The sequence below is a fragment of the Tenrec ecaudatus genome, chromosome 6 (genome assembly GCF_050624435.1).
Source record: "Tenrec ecaudatus isolate mTenEca1 chromosome 6, mTenEca1.hap1, whole genome shotgun sequence".
Taxonomy (NCBI): Eukaryota; Metazoa; Chordata; class Mammalia; order Afrosoricida; family Tenrecidae; genus Tenrec; species Tenrec ecaudatus.
The window spans coordinates 148,309,375-148,328,373 of NC_134535.1; the positions used below are offsets into that span (position 1 = coordinate 148,309,375).

The 18,999-nt window shown below is 41.3% G+C and overlaps 1 protein-coding gene across 1 annotated transcript; it reads right to left on the reverse strand.

Annotated features, from left to right (window-relative positions):
• Positions 1–7,815: 7,815 nt before the first annotated feature.
• Positions 7,816–8,592, reverse strand: LOC142451290 (folate receptor alpha-like). The gene has a single exon (XM_075553171.1). The coding sequence runs from the start codon at positions 8,590–8,592 to the stop codon at positions 7,816–7,818; it is 777 nt and encodes a 258-aa protein (XP_075409286.1).
• Positions 8,593–18,999: the final 10,407 nt, after the last annotated feature.

Below are 18,999 nucleotides of genomic sequence, written 5' to 3' on the forward strand. Positions count from 1 at the left end.
CTGTTCACAGATGACCAATGTACCGTTGACCAGTGGCACAAGCTGTGTGTATGAGCCATGGTCACAGAACAAGGAGTGCACTCACTAATTTCTATCATACAATCTCCAGTTTCAATCATGAAGTCTATATTTTCCAAATACTCTTCCTTCATTTTTTTCCTTTCAACTTTTGCATAGGAATGGCCAGAAATTGTCAATGCATATGGTTTGCATGAGTGATCATTTTCCCACTGCAGTCATTGGTAGAGTTATTTAATTTCTTCAGCAATAGCTTTTGTGATTGGTACATACATTTGAATAACATTTGTATTGATTGAGTTCTTGATGGCAAATAGATCTAATACTATCACAGACATCATTGTACCACATGGTTAATTTTAAAATGTCCTCTTTGACAAAGAATGCCACATCATTCCTCTTGATTGTTATTCCCAGCATAGTAAATCACAGGAGTTTCTGATTCAAAATGGCCACTGTCAGTCTATTTCACCCCAGGAATGCCTAGGATATTGATCTTTATGCATTCCATTTTTACCACCTCCAATTTTCTAAGGTTCATACTTAGCACATTCTAAGTGCCTATCATTAGCAGATCTTTGTAGCTGTTTCTCCTTACCTTGAGCTGTTTCCCATCAACAAATGAAGAACACAGTCTCCACTCCCCCAAGCTTTTCCCATGTCATATCACCATGGTTGACTCCACTGTGAGAAATCAGTACTTCCTCTGTCACAGTTTAAGTGACCACAGACCTGAGTACCCCACCCTCCAGCACTTTCTCTATTTCCATTCACTAAGCGTTCAGTATCTGACCATGTTTCAAAGCTGTTGATGAGGTTGGCCACGGCTCCCTTGTTACATTTATTTCATTCTCACTCTTATTCTCCCATGCCTCCCCCCACTTACTTATTTATTTCCCCCTTTCTTCTTTGCTACACCATATTTTCCAGATTTTATTAGATCTCTAACATATACCTTAACAGAGCCAACTACCTCTACAGGACACAGACCTTACATGCCACTATGAGCTTCACCAATATGCTGAGGAAAGAGCAGTCCACCACAATAAACCCCAAATTCAAGGAAAACAATAAAGTATCAACCAATCCCAATGGATTACTATGAAAAAGAGGGCATGAAACTAAAAGATACAGAATTTAGAAGAATAATGTTCAAGTGTTATCAAGAGGTATAGGGAGCACTCAAGAGAACAATGGAAGAAATTGAAAAACTAAAATCCTTTAACAAAAAGGTATACCAGAAGAAAGGGAAACCATTTGCATCTCATTAGGATCCCAGAAAAGAAGAAACAAAAAATACACAGACAAAATAGTACAAGAAATCATAGAATAAAATTTCTTGAACATCACAGAGGAGGAGAAAAGAACCATTCAAGAGGCTGAGAGAACCTCGAGTTGACTAGATCCCCAAAGAAAAACATCAGGATACACTGCAGTTGAGCTATCCATTTCTAAGGGAAAGGAGAATCCTTAGAGAAAAAAGAAAACTGACTTACAAAGTAAAACCAGTAGGGGAAGCTCAGACTCCTCAGCAGAAACTATGCAGGCAAGAAGAAAATGGAGTGACACATAAAACTCTGAAAGAAAAAATAACAAATATATATTGAGCAAAATTATCCTTCAAATACATGGTACAAATAAAGTTATTACCATATAAGGAAAAACTAAATGAATTCACAAAACAAGACCAGCATAACACAAAATAAAAACTGGGTCACTCTGGCCAGAGAATCAACATTATCAGACAAAACCTGAGAGTATTAGATAGGACAACAACACCCAGAAACCATTATGATTAAAGCAGAACGCAAAACACCACAGACATAAAGGAATAACAAAGACACCGATAAAACAACACATGACATGCACGCACACACAGATAATAAAATAAGTAAAAAGAAACCAAACATAAACACAGGAAAATAACAACAATCAACTTCAATATATACATAGATGAAATGCACCAACCAAAAGACAACAAGCAGTAGACTAGATTACAATACAAGGTCCAGCTATATGCTCCCTACAAGAGCTATACCTTAAACTCAAAGGAAATAATAGACTAAAACCAAAGGATGCTGGAAAATCTACCAAGTCAATGAAAACAATAAGAAAGCAGAAGTAGCAATATTAATCTCTAATACAATATACTTCAAGGCAAATAACAGAAGGCGAGACAAGAATGGACATTCCATAGTGATTAAAGGAACAATATGCGTGGAGAATATAACCTTAATAAACAAATACACACACAATGAAAGACTCTCAAAATACACCAATCAAATTCGCACAGAGTTAAAACAGAAATAAGCAGCTAGACAACAATAAGAGGAGACTGAAACACAGTACTCTCAAGGAGAGACAGATCATCAAGAAAGAAACTCAACAAAGAAACAAAAGAGCCAAACTACACGATCAACCAACTCCATGTCTTGGACCCATTCAGAGTACTCCAATATAACGACAATACAATATACATGCTTCTACAGCGCACATCATACATACGCTAAAAGAGATCACATCCTAGGCCACCAAGTGACCTAAACAAATTACAAATCATTGAGAAACTGCAATCCATTTTCTCAGATCCCGCTATAAAACTGGAAGTGAACAATAAAAAACAGGACATAAAACCAAATACATGTAGACTGAAGAATATGCTATTTAAAAATGACTGTGCAAGAGATGGTGTAAGGAATGAGATGAAGAAATCCCTCGAAACAAACAACAACACAGCATATCAGAACCTTTGGGTCACAGCAAAAGCAGTTATCAAAGGAATATTTATGGCAATCAATACACACATTTTTAAAAAGGGAAATCTAAAAACAACATCTTAACACAGTGCTTTAAACAACTAGCACAAGAACAACAATGCAAATAACTCCAACATGCAGAAGAAAAGAAACCTGAAAGATTAGAGTGGAAATAAATGAACGGGAAAACAGTGAAAAAAGTCAGTAAGACTTGAAGTTGGATTTTTGAAAGGAATAAAAAATTGACAAATCATTAGCAAATTTAACAAATGAAAAAAGAGAAGATGCAAATGCCTAGAATTAGAAATGAAAATGATGACATCAAAATAATGACTGTACCTCAAAACATTTGATAATCTAGAAGAAGTAATTATCTCGAAATACCCCACATCCCCAAAGCAATGCAGGAGAATATAAGACATGATCAGACCAACAACAGAAGAAGAAAGAGAGACGTTATTGAACACATTTCCAATCTAGAATAATCTGGAATAGAATAGTCTAGCACCAGATGGCTTCACAGACGAATTCTACCAAATATTCAGCAATGAGCTGTCATCAATTATACATAGACTATTCCAGAATATAGAAAGGGACAGCAACCCCCAAACTCCTTCTATGAAGTCTGCATTGCCCTGATTGGAAAACCAGGCCACGAGTTTTGTTTTTTTTAAAACTTAAGGCAGAAAACTACAGACCAGTGTCCTGCAAGAACAGATGCAAACATTTTCAACGCAATTCTGGCCAATGGAAATCAAGAATATATAAAAAAAATTCATCATGAACAACTGGAATTCATACCAAGAACATAAGAATGGTTCAACATTAGTAAAATAATCAATTAATTCACCATGTAAACAAGGTATAGAATAAGAACCACATGATCATATCAATGGGTGCAGAAAAGGCACGTGACAGTATCTAAAACCCATTCCTAATAAAAACAGACAACAATGTAGGAATAGAAGGGAAATTCTTTAACATAATAAAGGCTATCTACAAAAAGCAGCAGCCAATTTTATACTGAAATTGAAACTGAAAACATAGCCAGGATCATTAGGCCACAAAAAGAAATTAGGAAATACAATTAGGAAAATAATAAGTGAAGCATTCATATTTCTAAGCTGATATGATTTTTATAGAGAGCCCAAAGGACTCCAAAAAAATGTCTGTTGGAAACCATTGAGGGATTTAGCAAAGTAGCAGACTCAAGATTGCCAAACACAAATCAATCTATCTCTAATACCACTGAAAGAGCTCCTAAAAGACATTAAGAAAGCAATGTAATTTAAGATAGCCACACAAAAGATGAAATACATAGGAAGAAACCTAAAAAAAAATTAAACTACAGAATATTACCGCAAGAAACCAAAAGAGACCTACATAAATTGAAGAATGTCCCTGTTCATAGATAGGAATGCTTAATATTGTGAAAACATCAATGCTACCTAAAATATCCTACAAAAATAACACAATCCCAATCAAAATCCCAAAAGAATAATGTAATGAAATGGAAAAACTAATTACCAAATTCATATGGAGAGGGAAGAGGTCCAGTATAAGCAAAGCACTTCTAAAAACGAACAAAGTAGAAGGTCTTCACTTCCTAACCTCAAAACCAATTACACAGGCACCGTAAAAAAAATGTTTTTTAATCTGGTACTGTTATCATGATAGATACATAGACAAATGGAAAAGGATAAAAGTTCATCTAGAAATAAACCTTCAGAGAACTGATTTTCAATTAAAGCCCTAAAACATTAAATGGGAAAGGGGCACCCTCTTAAATAAAAGGTGCTGTAAAACTTGAATGTGCATATGCAGAAGAATGGAACAGGATCCAGACCTCGCCCACACACATAAATGAATTCAAGATGAATCAGAAACCTTAATAGAAAGCCTGGAGCTCTCACAATCATCAATGAGAAAATTGGGACAAATACAAGGTCCCCGTTGCAAGGCATACACAGACTACCTGATATAATAAAGGATACACATAACAGAAGATAAAACGGATGACTGGAACTATAAAAAATAAAACACTATGCACATTAAAAGACTTTATCTAAAGAGCAAGATAAGAGTCTAGAGATTTGGGGAAAATCTTTAGCAATGGCATAATGGACAAATGACTACTAAAATCTACAGAATTCTGCAATACCTTAATAAGAAAAAAATAGCTCTCTTCAAAGGTGGGCAAAGGGTATACGTACACAATTCACAAAGGAATTCATTTAAATGGGTAACAAACCTGTGAGGAAATGCTCACATTTATTAGTCACCCTGGAAATGTAAATACAAATAAAAAAAACCAAGAAGATATCTTACAGCCACAGCCAGAGCCTAATTTTTGAAAAAGAAGAACAAAGAACAAGAAAGGCTGAAGAGGGTGTGGTGAGATTGGAACCCTTATACACTGCTAGTGGGTTTGTGAATATGTACAACCATTGTGGAAAGCTCTCCGGCAAGATCTAAAACAAATGGCAATAAAAATACCACAGTACTGAGCAATAATTTTGCTGGAATATACTTCCCCCAAATAAAAGATGGAATACTAACAGACATATGCTTTCCCACATTCAGCGCGGCACAGTTCACAATAGCAAGAGGCTGGGAATATCCCGAATTCCTATGAGTAGAAGGATGGATAAAAAAAATGCTGGTACATACATCCAATGGAATACTACGCATCCTTGAAAAATAGCAAGAAAACCATGGAAGACCTCATGACATGGAGGGACCTGGAAACCATTATGCTGAGCAAAATTAGTCACAAAGACAGATATTGTGTGAATCTACTACTGTGCAGATAAACACCAAAATGAAGGCAGGCGTCTGCTCTCTTGTCATTTGATCTCTAAACTGGTTTGTTACACGAGCTGGTTTGCCCAGCACCTATCACCGCCTCTCTACGCACATCTTAAAAACACGTTGACGGAGTGACCTCACTTCAGCTGGCAGTCAGCTTTTCTAGATCAGGTGCGATGGAGATGGCCATGTAGTTACTGCCAGACAAAATGGTGCTAAGGTCACCCCAAATCAACAGACACCCCTACTGGAGTGATAAGCGAACCTCACTGGAAATTCAAATCGATATGTGGGAGGGGAGCAGGCATATCTCAAAGAAGACAAGTGTATTTTTTGGGCAGGAAGACGGGGTGGGGCTGGGAGTGGAACGCTTAACAATAGTTAGATAGAATCCAAGGGGAGAAGATGTCTGCTTCCAGGTTTCTGATTAGATTGTTTTGATCTGATTTCTATCTAGTCCTGGTGACCCAGGCACATGCTAGAGACTACCGGGGCATCAGTCCCTGTTCTTTTGAGGCGCACAATCGCCTTCACAGGCCACACCAGAAGAACTCAGTGTGTAAACCTCACTAAGGGAACTGGTGTCTACCTCAAGCTCACTTGTAGCCCTTGGGTTCAAGACTGAAACTTCAGTGTGAGCAGTAAAAGACTGTCATACCAAGGGTATATATAGAACTGGCAATCTTTGAACTTTGGCTCAGATCTCTTGTCTTTAGGGCATCCACTGCGTGTTGTCTCAGAACTACCTTATACTTACTATTTCAATGCCATCCTTGCTTTACTGAATTATGTATTAAGTTGGTAGGCCTCCTTCTCTCCCCTTCAAGGAATAGTATTGAAAGTTTTGCCTTAACCCCAATACCCATTGTGTGCGCCAATGGTGTCCAGTCACTTAAGGGTTAAATCCATAAAAGTCAGTAATTCATGCATTGCCGTTCATAGCCAGCCTATACTTGTGTAATGTCCTTTCCCCATCTGGGTTTTAAATATCGATACAATTGTCTAAATGAGAAACACTATGAATAGAATTAATGAATCCCCAGGGAGATGATTGATAATGTTCTCTAACATAAAATGACAATATAATGCCTCTAAAGTGAACCACAGACATATAAAATTCATATGAATGGATTTGGGGCTTGCACTTAAATCCATGCCCAATCTAAGAACAATTCTTATGGCACAGTTCTGCTTGATGTTTACCCTCGTGCAGATATCACTGGAGATGTTGGTACTATAGCAAAATGTGGTGAAGAAAATAGATGGTGCCCCACAATCAGAATGAGTAGCATCTGGGATCTTAAATGCTTGTCTTCATATAAGTAACCGTCTAAGTGAGGTGTCAGTTAAGTCCGCATGGAAGAGGCACACCATCCTGTGTGATCTGAGGATGGTAAATATTATATTCCACGTCTAAAGGAGGGGATGGTATTAGAGCTTACATTGTGAACACCTGGCTTGCAGAAAGCAATGGATGACATTGGAAGCCCAAATCCCTTTACAGGGTCCATAAATATGTCTAGACTGAACATTTCCAGGGATGTGAACAGCCTTGTTATCAGACAGAAAGGATTGTAGAGACAATTATTAAAATGTAATATCATATTTTATCTCCCTTCTGATATATTTAAAAGTTGTTTCATTTTTTTTTAAATGAAGGGGATTAAGCCTCTGGTGAATCCCCTCTGACCATTGACCAGGGATGCAAGTAACCTGGCTATCTTGAAGATCACATTGGAAAGTGGATTATGGCAAATGTAGTTAGATTCAAAGTTAATACCTTATCATTTCATTTCCATTTTGACCCATTTTAAAGTTGTCTTAGCTTTTAATATTTTCTGCTTTCTTTTCTCTTGAGGGTTTTCTCTCTTGTTATTGTTGGTAGCTTTTCTGTTTCTTTGTTTTACTATGTTTTTCGGTGTATGAAATTCAGGATGGGTGGATCTCTAGAAAGAGTAACTGGATTAATGGTTTCTTGGGAATATAGCAGGGGACAGTAGGGAAATTGGGCATCAATAGCAATGAGTACAGGAAGGAAGATAAGGTTCTTAAATTGATTGTGATAATGATTACACAACTCTTTTTTTTTTACAGGTGGGGTGACTATTTATTTAACCTGGCGTTCAGAGGGCCCTGCTATGGAGCACAAACGGAGTCACTGAGAGCGGGGCGGGGGGGGGGAGGGGGGGCAGGCCAGGCCTGTGCTGTGTGGGTACCAGCAGGCAGCAGGCCATTAGCCCAACACCCAGAGCAGCAGGACTGGGCTGAGAAGGAGAGCACGGATTGGGGCCCAGGGGGCTGCCGCTGCCCTCATGGCCTCAGCATAGAACTTGGCCACCTCCTCCTTGGGGTTGCCCTTGGCTGGGTGGAACCACATCTGCATGCAGTGGCCGCTCCCTCGGAGGTAGCTGCTTAACTCATAGGCGTGGCTCCAGATGTCCTCACACAGGGCCGCGGACGTGTGGAAGTAGAAATCCATGCGCCGGCAAGTAGTTCCTGCTGGGCACTGGTTATACCCTGAAGTCCAGTTCCAGCCCTTGTGCCAGTTGGTCTTGCAGGTATAAGACGAGCGGCAGTCCTCCCACCACATCTGACAGTCCTCTTGACACAGGGGCACATTCAGCACCCGCTCTTCGCGCCAGCTCTGGTCCACCTGTTGGATCCAGGGCCCCAAATTGGGGGAGCACTCATAGAAGCAGGTATCCTGGATGAAGTGGCGCTTGCAGGCAGGCTGCATCTTCCTGCAGTGGTCCCAGTTGAATCTGTACAGGTAGGACACGTCCTTGTGGGCCTCCTGGCTGGTGTTGACCGAGCAGCAGGCGTTCTTCTTCCAGGGGCTGCACTGGTCATGCAGCTTGTCCTCAGGGCCTGGCTTTTCCTTGTGGTGCTTGGCGTCCATGCAGATGTTGAGGAGTTCCGTCCTGGCCGGGGTAGTCTGGCGCATGATACCCCATCCGCCAGCCACCAACAGCAAGAGGAACAGCAGCTGCATTGTCTCCTGTCCTGCCATGTTGGTCTCTCGATTATACAACTCTTCTTGATATGATTGAACTACTGAATTGTATGATGTATGGATTATGTTCTATCAAAACTGTGAAAAAATAGTAGTGAAATCACTGTCTGCCCATCTGGGATATGTATGGAGTTGAGGTAGAAGGGGGCCCATTTCAGTTAGCTGTTATATCGTGAATGTTGTATGTAATTTTATCAGGCCAACTTCCAGAATAATATAAAAGATCTGTAATTGACTTCTGAAAATGTACCAATGGAAAGAACAGGTCATTGTCTGACTCGCTTGCTTTGAACACATCATCAGGAGGAATCAATTACTGGATGATGATATTGCTTGGTGAAGCAGAGGGCCAGCAAGGATGTGCAAAGACAGTTGAGATGGATCGGCATAATAGCCACAATGACATATGACAATGATCATGATGACACAGGAGCAGGCAGTGCATCGTTCTACTGTACATAATGTCACCATGAATCACAACTAGTTTGATGGGAGCAATCTATCTGTTTCTATCTACTGTTATATACCAAACCACCAAAAAAACCCTTTTAAAATAACAATTTATTATGATCGCTCTCAATTCTGCCAGTTAACGGGCTCATCTGGGTGTTTCTTTTCCTCTCGTGGAGCTTGGGGTCAATCGAAGGTTGCAGTCCGATCGAAGCTGGAGCTGTAGTCTCCTGGAGGCCCAATTAGGCTGAAGCACCGAAGAGGCATCGTCAATTGTTTGGATGTCTCAGGGCTCCTTCGTGCCCCAGTTCACTCATCGGGTGTCTTACCTCCTATAACCTCCCTATGTGACCTCTCTCTCCATTGGAACGGTTTACACCATGACCGGCTATCTGAGTGCTTAGACCTGAAATAGTTTCCACAGCAGGTTAAGATTCAACACAGAAGAGAACTGCACTTGAGTTCAACAACTGAGGAGCCTGAATTTTTAAATTTACCCTCCCCAGCTTTGCCTGTAAATAACATGAACAGAAATACATAAATTTTTTTCTACCCGGTAGGCCAAAACTACAACTGTGCACCTCAAATTGAGGGCTCTTAGTCTAGATTTTCCCTCTAACTTGAATCCCTCAGTGAAAGGACTATAGGCAGACAAGTTGAAGGTTAAAATAGAAGGAGACTAAGGTGCAGACCAGAGAGGAGAAACTCTCTGAGTGGAAGCAGAAACTATTTTGTATTGAATTCTGAATTAAGGGATACATGGTCACCTATTGTAGCAAGATTGACTACTTCTAGCACTGTCTGTCTCCTTTGTCCTTGGTCCCATCCAGGAGTGGCTGGGGTGGGGGGAGGGTTGGTGATAGAAAGCAACTAACCTGGCATGATAGGCCCTCAATAATTCCCAGTTGTGGCTCTTTGTTCTTATTAAATTACTGCTTTTTCAGTTCTCATTATTGCTCTTGATAATGGAGGTGACTAGGTCAATGGCCTTCTTTTGAGTGAAGGGCGGGAAGGTGGGAATTGAAGTGTTTCTGAATTTCCTGTACTCATGCTGTTCCCTTGCTTTGGAATCCTCTTACTTAGTATCCTGTCTTTCCCCATGAAAAGGTGAAACCCATCAAACACAGACCGCATTTGCCCTCCCCATCATGACTATTAGAGGACAGACTTAAAAAAAATAATTTTGACACCATATGTGATCAGTACAGCAAGAGGTGCCCCAGTTGGACTAAAATATGGGCATAATCCAAAGCTCTGAAAACAGTGAATTTACAAATATCTGTGCCTGCTGCAATGCTGTGGCAGTTTCGATGGCTTAAGAAAGCAAAGGAGCAATGTGATGTTTCTGGGGGAAGTGAGTCTTTCTGAATAGACTACTCTGCACTGCCCCACTGCCCAACCCCCACTCGTGCTCTGGCCAGCCCAGGCAGTTCAGATCCACCCAAACCCACTGCCCCTGAGTCAATTCTGACCCACAGGGGCCCTGAGAGTAGATGTGCTACTGAGAGTTCCCAAGACTCGAGAACTAGACAGGAGCAGAGCAGACAGCCTCATCCTCATCCCATGGATCAGCTGGTGCGTTTACACCCCCCCCCCAAACACATACACACACACACACACACCTTGCGATTTAGAAGCTCAGTGCTAAGCACATCTAGCAGGGCTCCTTGTTAACACCCAAGTGATCTCAAAGTGTGATGAGCTCTCACCCTTCCCTGACTGCATATAGTGTGGGCCAGCAGCCTTAGCAGTTTGGTAGAAGTACCTGGAGCAGGGGGCAAGATGGAAGGTGGAGATACTTAATGTTGATATCCCAACAGACCAAACAGCTACCACTGTGGGTCTCACATTTAAGACTCATGGTCTCATCTTTCCCTCTGATGGCAAGCTCTCCATTCCATGTGTTTCAGTGAATGAGCCCCAATCTATGCTTCTGTCCACTGGTAGAAAATCTCAGACAAGCAAGAAAAGGTGACAAGGGCTCAATGAGAGGAAAGCACAAGGAATGGGGTAGTGTTTTTAGGTGTCACATCCCAGCACAAGCTATGTGATGACTGGGCAGCACTGCCCAGTGGTTAGGCGCATGGGTATTCGGGGCAGAGTCAAACTATGGGGCAGCTACTACCTGGCTGCGTCTGATGTCTCTGTGAGTGAAATAGTCTGAATGAGTGCAGTTACCTGATAGGACTGTTATGAGATGTACTGAGTAACGCCTCAAAAGCACTTAAACCAGGACCTGGTGTTTTATACATAGTCAAATGACTATATTCTGATGTGCTGTGTCCTCCAGACAAAGCCTGAGTGCCTCGATGGTTGAGCTATTAACCAGATGGATGTGGCACTGTGTGGGAAAGTGGATGCACTTTTCTCTAAACATCACAGTCTTGGAACCCCTATGAGACAATTCTGCTCTGACTTATTCAGTTGCTCTGAGTCAGAATCAACTAGGTAGGGTTGGGTTTTTTTTCTTTTCAGTTTTATGTCCTAAAGACCAATAAAGAGGCATCTTCTTGCTGCTTCCCTCCAGGACTGGCCTTGAATAAAGGTAGCCCAGGTGAGGATCACATGGACCTCCTCCTCTGCATTGTAACCTTCGTGGAGTAAAAATATGTAAGCACACCCTCAGCTGTGCTTTGAGGGAAAGTCATAGAGAAAGTGCCGGCATCTGTGGGGCCCTCTGCTGCATGCGGGACAGCCTTCAATGTATGCACCCTACTCGGCCCTCCTCCAGTCCAGTTGCTGGGAGCAAGGGAAAAATGACCAACGCCGTGTGCTGTTTGCAATCTGCGAAGATGCCTACGTCTGAGCAACCCGCTCTTGGTAACAGAACCTGCTCTACCAGACGAGGTAATACACAAAAAGACAGAAAAGTTAAACTTTTGCAAAGTCTTTCTGCCAGGGCAGCCCAGAATAGGACTTTTCTTCTCCCCAATTCTGAGTCACGAAGATGTGTTTACACGCAAGAACAGAGAGACCTCAACAGTTGCCTGATTGCTTGTTGTCAGAGAAACCTGGTTAGAGGAGAATGCATGAGGCCATTCCTTTAGGACATTACAAGGATTTTCCAGCTTAGAAATGACCAGCGAGGAGGAAATGTCACAAATAAAAGAAAATATGTATGTATAATCTTCCTGATAGGTACATGACAGAAATAAACGAACAGGCTTACATGCATCCTCTGGCTTAGACGGGAAGCATCTGGGAGCCATCACCGAATATCTCCTGGTGCTCCAAGCACCTCCCTCCAAGCACAGCTGGACTGCCTGCAAGCGAGGGAGGATAATTTGTACAGCTGGTGACAGTGGGGGCCAAGTCCCTTCTTGTTTTCCTTTCACCAAAGCTTACGAAATCGCTAGAGTGATTTTGTGTACAGCAATTTGTCCCCTTTCCTAATGACGCCAGGCATAGCCTCTACAATGCATTCAGCCTTCGAAGGAAAGAGCAGCCCGGCTGGTTCAGCGAAGGCCACGCTGGGGGTGGGGTGGGACCTGATGGGATGGCTGCAGGTATGCTGAGAAGCAAGCAGCACTAATGAAGCTAAACAAACAGGCGGCAATTTCGTCCCACAGCTGAGTCATTGATAGTATAAGAGGCTTGCCATTGGGGATTTTAATTTTGGTTTCAAATAAATTCTGCGCTATTCTTCTCTGGCAATCATCATGGTTTGGCACCCACATTCTACCCTGAGCAATGGCTCAAGTTTAGATCTGGTCCATGACTAAAAGGCAATCCAACAAATGGAACGTGAGAGTAAGAAGCAGGGATTGGGGAGTCAGACCAATAGGTCTGAAATTTGAATCTGCTACTTACTTGGCTATGTGACCTAGGCCAACAGAATCAAGTCCCTCTGGGCTCGTTTCCTTATCTTTAAAATAGGGATACTTGGGGACTTGATAAACTGCATACAGTCCTTGCACTATCCAAATCCTTTCAATCTCACCTTTTCTTTAAGCTACCTCTGAGGCAAACCGTTCCTTACAGTCTGAGGCAGAGGGTGCATATAATAGCCCCCTAGCATGCTCCTCCAGGGCTTCGATGTCAGAGTGGTGTGCTTCATGTACAATTGTGCAAGTGCTGCACATGCTCACACAATCTGGAGTTATAAGACTACCTTTGGCTTTGTGTGTGTGTGTGTGTGCATGTGACAGTTCTGGGCATTTCTTTAGGGTTCTGTAGGGAACCCTATGTGTTTGTGTGCAGTACTATGCAGTCTAGATTCAAGAGAGTCCCTGTGGAGAACAGTCTTATTCTGACCCGCATGGGGTCACTATGAGTAAAAATCAGCACAATGACAATTAAAAGCCTCTAGAAAATACTCCTACAGAGTATCGGATTGTGAGGAAGCTATTTTACAGTGCTTTAAGTTTTATAAAACTGAATGCAATGCAAATCATTCTGGTCTACAGATAATCAGAATTTGCTCTGAACAAGATAGCTTCAAGTGACATCAGTTTCTTACTGGCAAAATCTAGTTATGCCTCAATTTTTCACATTTATTTAAGTATTCCTGATCTTCAGATCTGCTCAGTGGATTCAATCTCAAACTCTTCGTCGCTTTTTAAAACATTAACAATGAAAGCAATATATATTTATATTTTCACAGAAAAAGTAGAAACACGGTGTTAAGGAAGGAAAAATAATTGATAATTTCATAACATATAAATTATCACTTTTATATTTCATCAGAATCTTTCAATGCATAATATCTACAAAAAATATAAACCAACAGAGAGACACTGGACCTGGCCTTTTTCCTGCTCGGGCTAGTGTTACAAAGCTCTTTTTGTTCTGCCAGTAAGTGCCTAGAGTCACCACACTTGACCAGCAAGACTTAGCCTTAGGTACTAAGGTCTAGTTCTGTGGATTGGCAAACCCAGCTCCACCAACTGCACAGAGGCACTCTATTCTGCCAGTGAGCCTCCTCCCCAAGGATGATGGACTTTTCTTTCTTTTTTTCTTCTTTTGACTCCACAGGATGGGGATCTCACTGTGTCACCTCCTGACTGAGGATTGGTTTGGGGGAGGGCAACAGGGCTTGGGGAAGACATTCAGGCTGGGGCAGCTGGGCAGCAATCACCAGTAAGAAGCACCAATGAAGACGTGTAATTCTTGAGAAGCAGAGTTCTTGTTATACAACTGCCACAACAGCCCTAATTGACTAAAATATCAGAACCCCACAGTGGGCTTTGCCTCTGAAGGAAAGTTTCTTATTAGTAATATTAAATTTTACTTGAAACTTGTGCTCATGGAAAATAGTCATGGTTAAAATATCCCCAGACTTACTTGCAGTCAGGGAAAGAGCATACTAGGAAGAACCATTTCTTGCTTAGTATTTAGAGAAGACTTATGGATGCTTCCTTGTTTACCTAGGACCCAGGCAGACACAGACCTCCTAATTGTTGATGCCTTGCCTCATCTATAGGTAACCAAATTATCTGTCCCCTTTAATCTGATAGAAACAAAAAATCCTTGTCAACTCAACTTTGTTTAAGCTTCTTTTCTTCCAAGTCCTTGAAATTTGGTCCCCCTTCAGCGGGAGCCAGCATGTGACCCCTCTGTAAGGGCCCTCTAGTATAAAGGTCAACAAGGAGCTCTGGTGGGGTCATGGCTTCTTACCTGTTTGGCTGTGATCTGCAAAGTCAGCCATTTGACACCACTAAGCCACTCTGTAGGAGTAAGATGGGTTTTCTACTCCTGTAAAATGTTACAGTCTCAGTAACTCACAGGGGCAGCTCAACCCTGGCCTGTAGGCTCACTGTGAATGAGTTTGGTTTTGAAGAGTGTAAATAGCCACGTGGTACAATGAGATAAGCACTTGGCAGCCAACAACATGTTGGAGACTCAAACCCACCAGTTAGTTGAAAGACAATCTATTCTCATAAGATTTATAATCTATGCCAGAGTATGCTGTAAAAGTTGTTCTACCTTGTCCTATAGCGTCTTTATCAGTTAGAAACTCAGTAGTAAGCAATAAAAATGGAGAATAGGGCAACCTCGGGATAGACACCAAATTGCACTATATGATGGCATCACCCTTTTTTGGGTCATTTTCCCACAGCTGGGGGGCATTGCTAGCCTTATTTACCGTCAGTTTCTAGAAAAGGGAACGTTTTACCCTGAGACCATGAGGTGCTTGCAGATCTCATTGTAGAAGCCCCTCCTCCACTGCTCAAATCTTTAACCACTTCTCTCTCTGAGTAAAGTCTCTTCCAATCAAAAGCTGGAGGTATTTGTTATTGGAAACTGACTGGTTAAGAGGTGGTTATACGAGTTGCCTTAAGTGAATTCAGAAGAGATAAATTGAATTTAAATTTGAAGAGAGACCCTCACTGACATCCAGTTAATATTGATTCATCAAGACCCTATAGGATGGAGAACTGTGTCCATGGTGTTTCATAGGCTGTAATATTTGTGGTCATAGATCATCAGGTATTTTCCCCACTGTGGTTTTGACCCTCTCAACTTTTTGGTTAACAGCTGATTAGTTAACCAGTGTACCGCTAGGGAACCTTTAGAAAGGGATTAGGCAGGGGATACAAGGCCAAGTAACGATATGAGGATGGCAATGTGTGTGGAGTGGACTTTTGAGGAAATGAGTGAGACCACGCACAAAATGCAAGAATAGGTCTGAGGGAGCGAGAAGTAAACCTTCAAGGATGCCTTTTCTTCTATTCACGGAAGTCCTGAGCTGCAGAGAACCCTTGTTTGAGTGGATCCTGTGGCATTTCTACTAGTGCCTCTGAATACTCGTTGCTCCTAAGACCTGTCAATGACAAATTGGGGCTGTTGTGTGGATTCAATGAGATGAAATAGGAAAAAGGTCTGGCTTGAATCCCCCTCTATTCCTTCTTCCTTCTCTGATGACACCGTCTCCACCCAGAGTGAAGGCCTCGCCAGCTCACACTAGTTTCCAAAGCTGATTCCTAAGGGTGATACGTCATTTAGCTTGTCTACAGAAATGACATGGCATGCTGAGATTTCTCTTTCTGTACCTTAAGAATAATACTGATACTTTTGAACTGACTGGTCTTTGCAATGACCATCTCTAAACCTAGTGTAAATTGTGTCTCTTGCTATGCGGTTGCATATTGCATTGGCTCTGGACTATACCAAGTACATGTTTTTACTCACTGTCAACATTTAGACAGAAATGGATCCCACATGGTCAATACTGAAGGGTTCTCTTTCATACTGGGAACAAGCACATGGTTAGGAAGAGCTACGAAAGACATTGGATTTTTAAAATGTATAGAAATGTATATATTTTAACATATATATACATATATTTGAAGTGGCTTATTGAAAAACTTCAAGGAAAGGAGAGGTATAATGCTATACCCACCAGCTCTGCTAGAACAGCTGTTAAGCACCCATCAGCAAACTCAAAGCTCTGAGCCACTCCATGGGAGAGAAGACCTGTCCATCACTCCCATCAAGATTGCAGCTTAGGAAATTCCATGAAGGAGTTCTATTTTGTGTCACAGCATCATAATAAAATAACTCACAAATAAAAAATTTTCTGAGAATAGAATCACAATCAAAGGAAAGAAGATAACAAAAGACAATTAAATCAGGAATTCAGATTTGAGGTGGTCATGAGACTATAACCCCAGGTAGATTCAGAAATCTTTTCATGAGGCGGGAATTTCCACAGTCTGTCAAAACAGGCCCAGGGAATATTGAGTGCATGTATCCCAGAATCATATCACACGGTATTCTCTGAAAAATATTACAAAGCACTTACTAGTTTTTCAGAAATTTTGGAAAATATTGATTTATAATATGGATGCACGTTTTTCTCTTTGTAGGACTCTTTAGACACTTTAATATGCTACTGTGTATTTTGACCAAAGGGACAAGTGCAATATGCAATTTACCTAAAGTAGTTGACCTATTTTAGTCATAAATATTAACGCACTGTAGAACTTTCATTCTGGGCAATACTGAAATGAGAAACATTGACCTAACGAGTCACTAAATTGCTTTGTTCAAAGTATGTGCTACCAAGATAACCCTTGAATAAGTCATTTTGAAATGGGAGCTGCTCTGACTTAAGGGAGTGGGAGGGTTACAGGAACGGAGAAGATAGCTTGGAAGTTTTCTCATTAGATATCCGTACTAAAGACAATTCTCTTCATATACTTCCAACATGACCTCTAGTTAGTAGCTTAAAATTATCTATTAGAGGAGTATTTTTTTACCACAAACATTGGCAATTACAGCCAACCAGAGTCCTCTCCACTTGAGAATCATTTTATCAGCACACTACTGCTTCAGAGATAGGGCTAACGGGAAGGCAATTGCCATGAACGGTATTCTTAGGACTCCATTCCATTGCCCTTCTTCCAGAACTCCTTTCAAATCTATTAAGACCCAAGAACAAATCGTTTGCCATGGCGTTGACCCCTACACCAGGAATCCATGCGTGTCAGAGTAGAGCCATGCTCAATAGGATTTTCAATAGCTGGTCTTCAATAGTAGGCTCTTCTTCTGTGGTTGTTAGCTGTCATTGAGTCAGTTCCAGCTCATAGTGACCCTATGTACAACAGAACCGAACACACTCAGCATCCTCACAATTGTGGCAGCCACTGGGTCACTCCATCACACTAAGGGCCTTTCTCGTTTTCACTGCCCTGCTTTACCAAGCATGATATCCTTCTCCAGAGACTGGTCTTGCCTGATAAGAGGGCCAAAGTGTTGAGACAAAGTCTCCCCATCCAGACCCTCACGGAGCATTCTGACTGTACTTCTTCTAAGACAGATTTGTTTGTTCTTTCCCATGGTGCTTTCAGTATTCTTCACCAACACCATACACATTGATCCTTCTTTGGTCTTCCTTATTCAGTGTCCAACTTTCACATGCAGATGAAAACTCACTGCCATCAAATTGCTGCTGACTCGTACCAAGCCTATAGGACAGGGTGGAATGGCTCCTGTGGGTTTCAGAGACTGTAACACTTTATGGGCATAGAAAGCGCTATCTGTGTGCTGAGGAGCAACTGGTGGTTTCAAACTGCTGACCTTGCATTTAAAAGCCCAACTCATAACCACTACACCAACAGGGTTCTTTCACATGCAGATGAGGCAACTGAAGATACCATGGTTTACGTTTGGCACACCTTAGTCCTCAAAGTAACTGCCTTGCTTTTCAATGATTTCAAAAGATCGTGTGTGATGTGCATCATTTGATCTCCTGCCTGTTGCTTCCATGAGAATTGATTGTAGACCCAATCAAGATAAAATCCTTGACAACTTCAACCATTTCCCCATTTATCCTGATGTTACCTATTGGTCTGGTTGTAAGGCATCTGATCTTCTTTACATTGACTTATAATCCATACTGAAGGCTGCAATCCTTGATTTTCATCAGCAAGTGCTTCAAGTACCTCCCTCTTTTAGCTAGCAAGCTTGTGGCATCGACACACTACAAGCCTGTCTTCTGAGGTACCTCGGAATGGACTCAAACCAACAATTTTTTGTTTAGCAGCTCAGCACATTACATATTTGCACCGCTCATAAACCTCCAAGGGATTCCAACATAGAAATTTTCTTTCCCTGAATGCTTTTTCTATAAGGTTTTTTGTTTGTTTGTTTTGCTTTTAACTTTCCATTTTGATTGCAACAGAACTGCAGGTTCCCAGATACTGACCTCTGGACTCCACAGGGGGTTTGAATGACAGCAACAGGCGCCAAATTCACATACACATAAATGTTTCCTCAGTCAAACAAAGTGAAAAGTATAAATAAGATAATGTGTATAGATGAAATGATATAGCTATTTCAAAAGTAACAAGAGATACACTGATTATTAAAGCAGGTACAAGAATAAGGCACTTGATTGCTCATCAAAAGATTAACAGGTCCAGACTATGTAGAGACAACTCAGAAGGTCTGGTGAACTATTTAAAAATCATCCTCCACTGAAAATCTTATGGTGCATAATTCTACTGACAT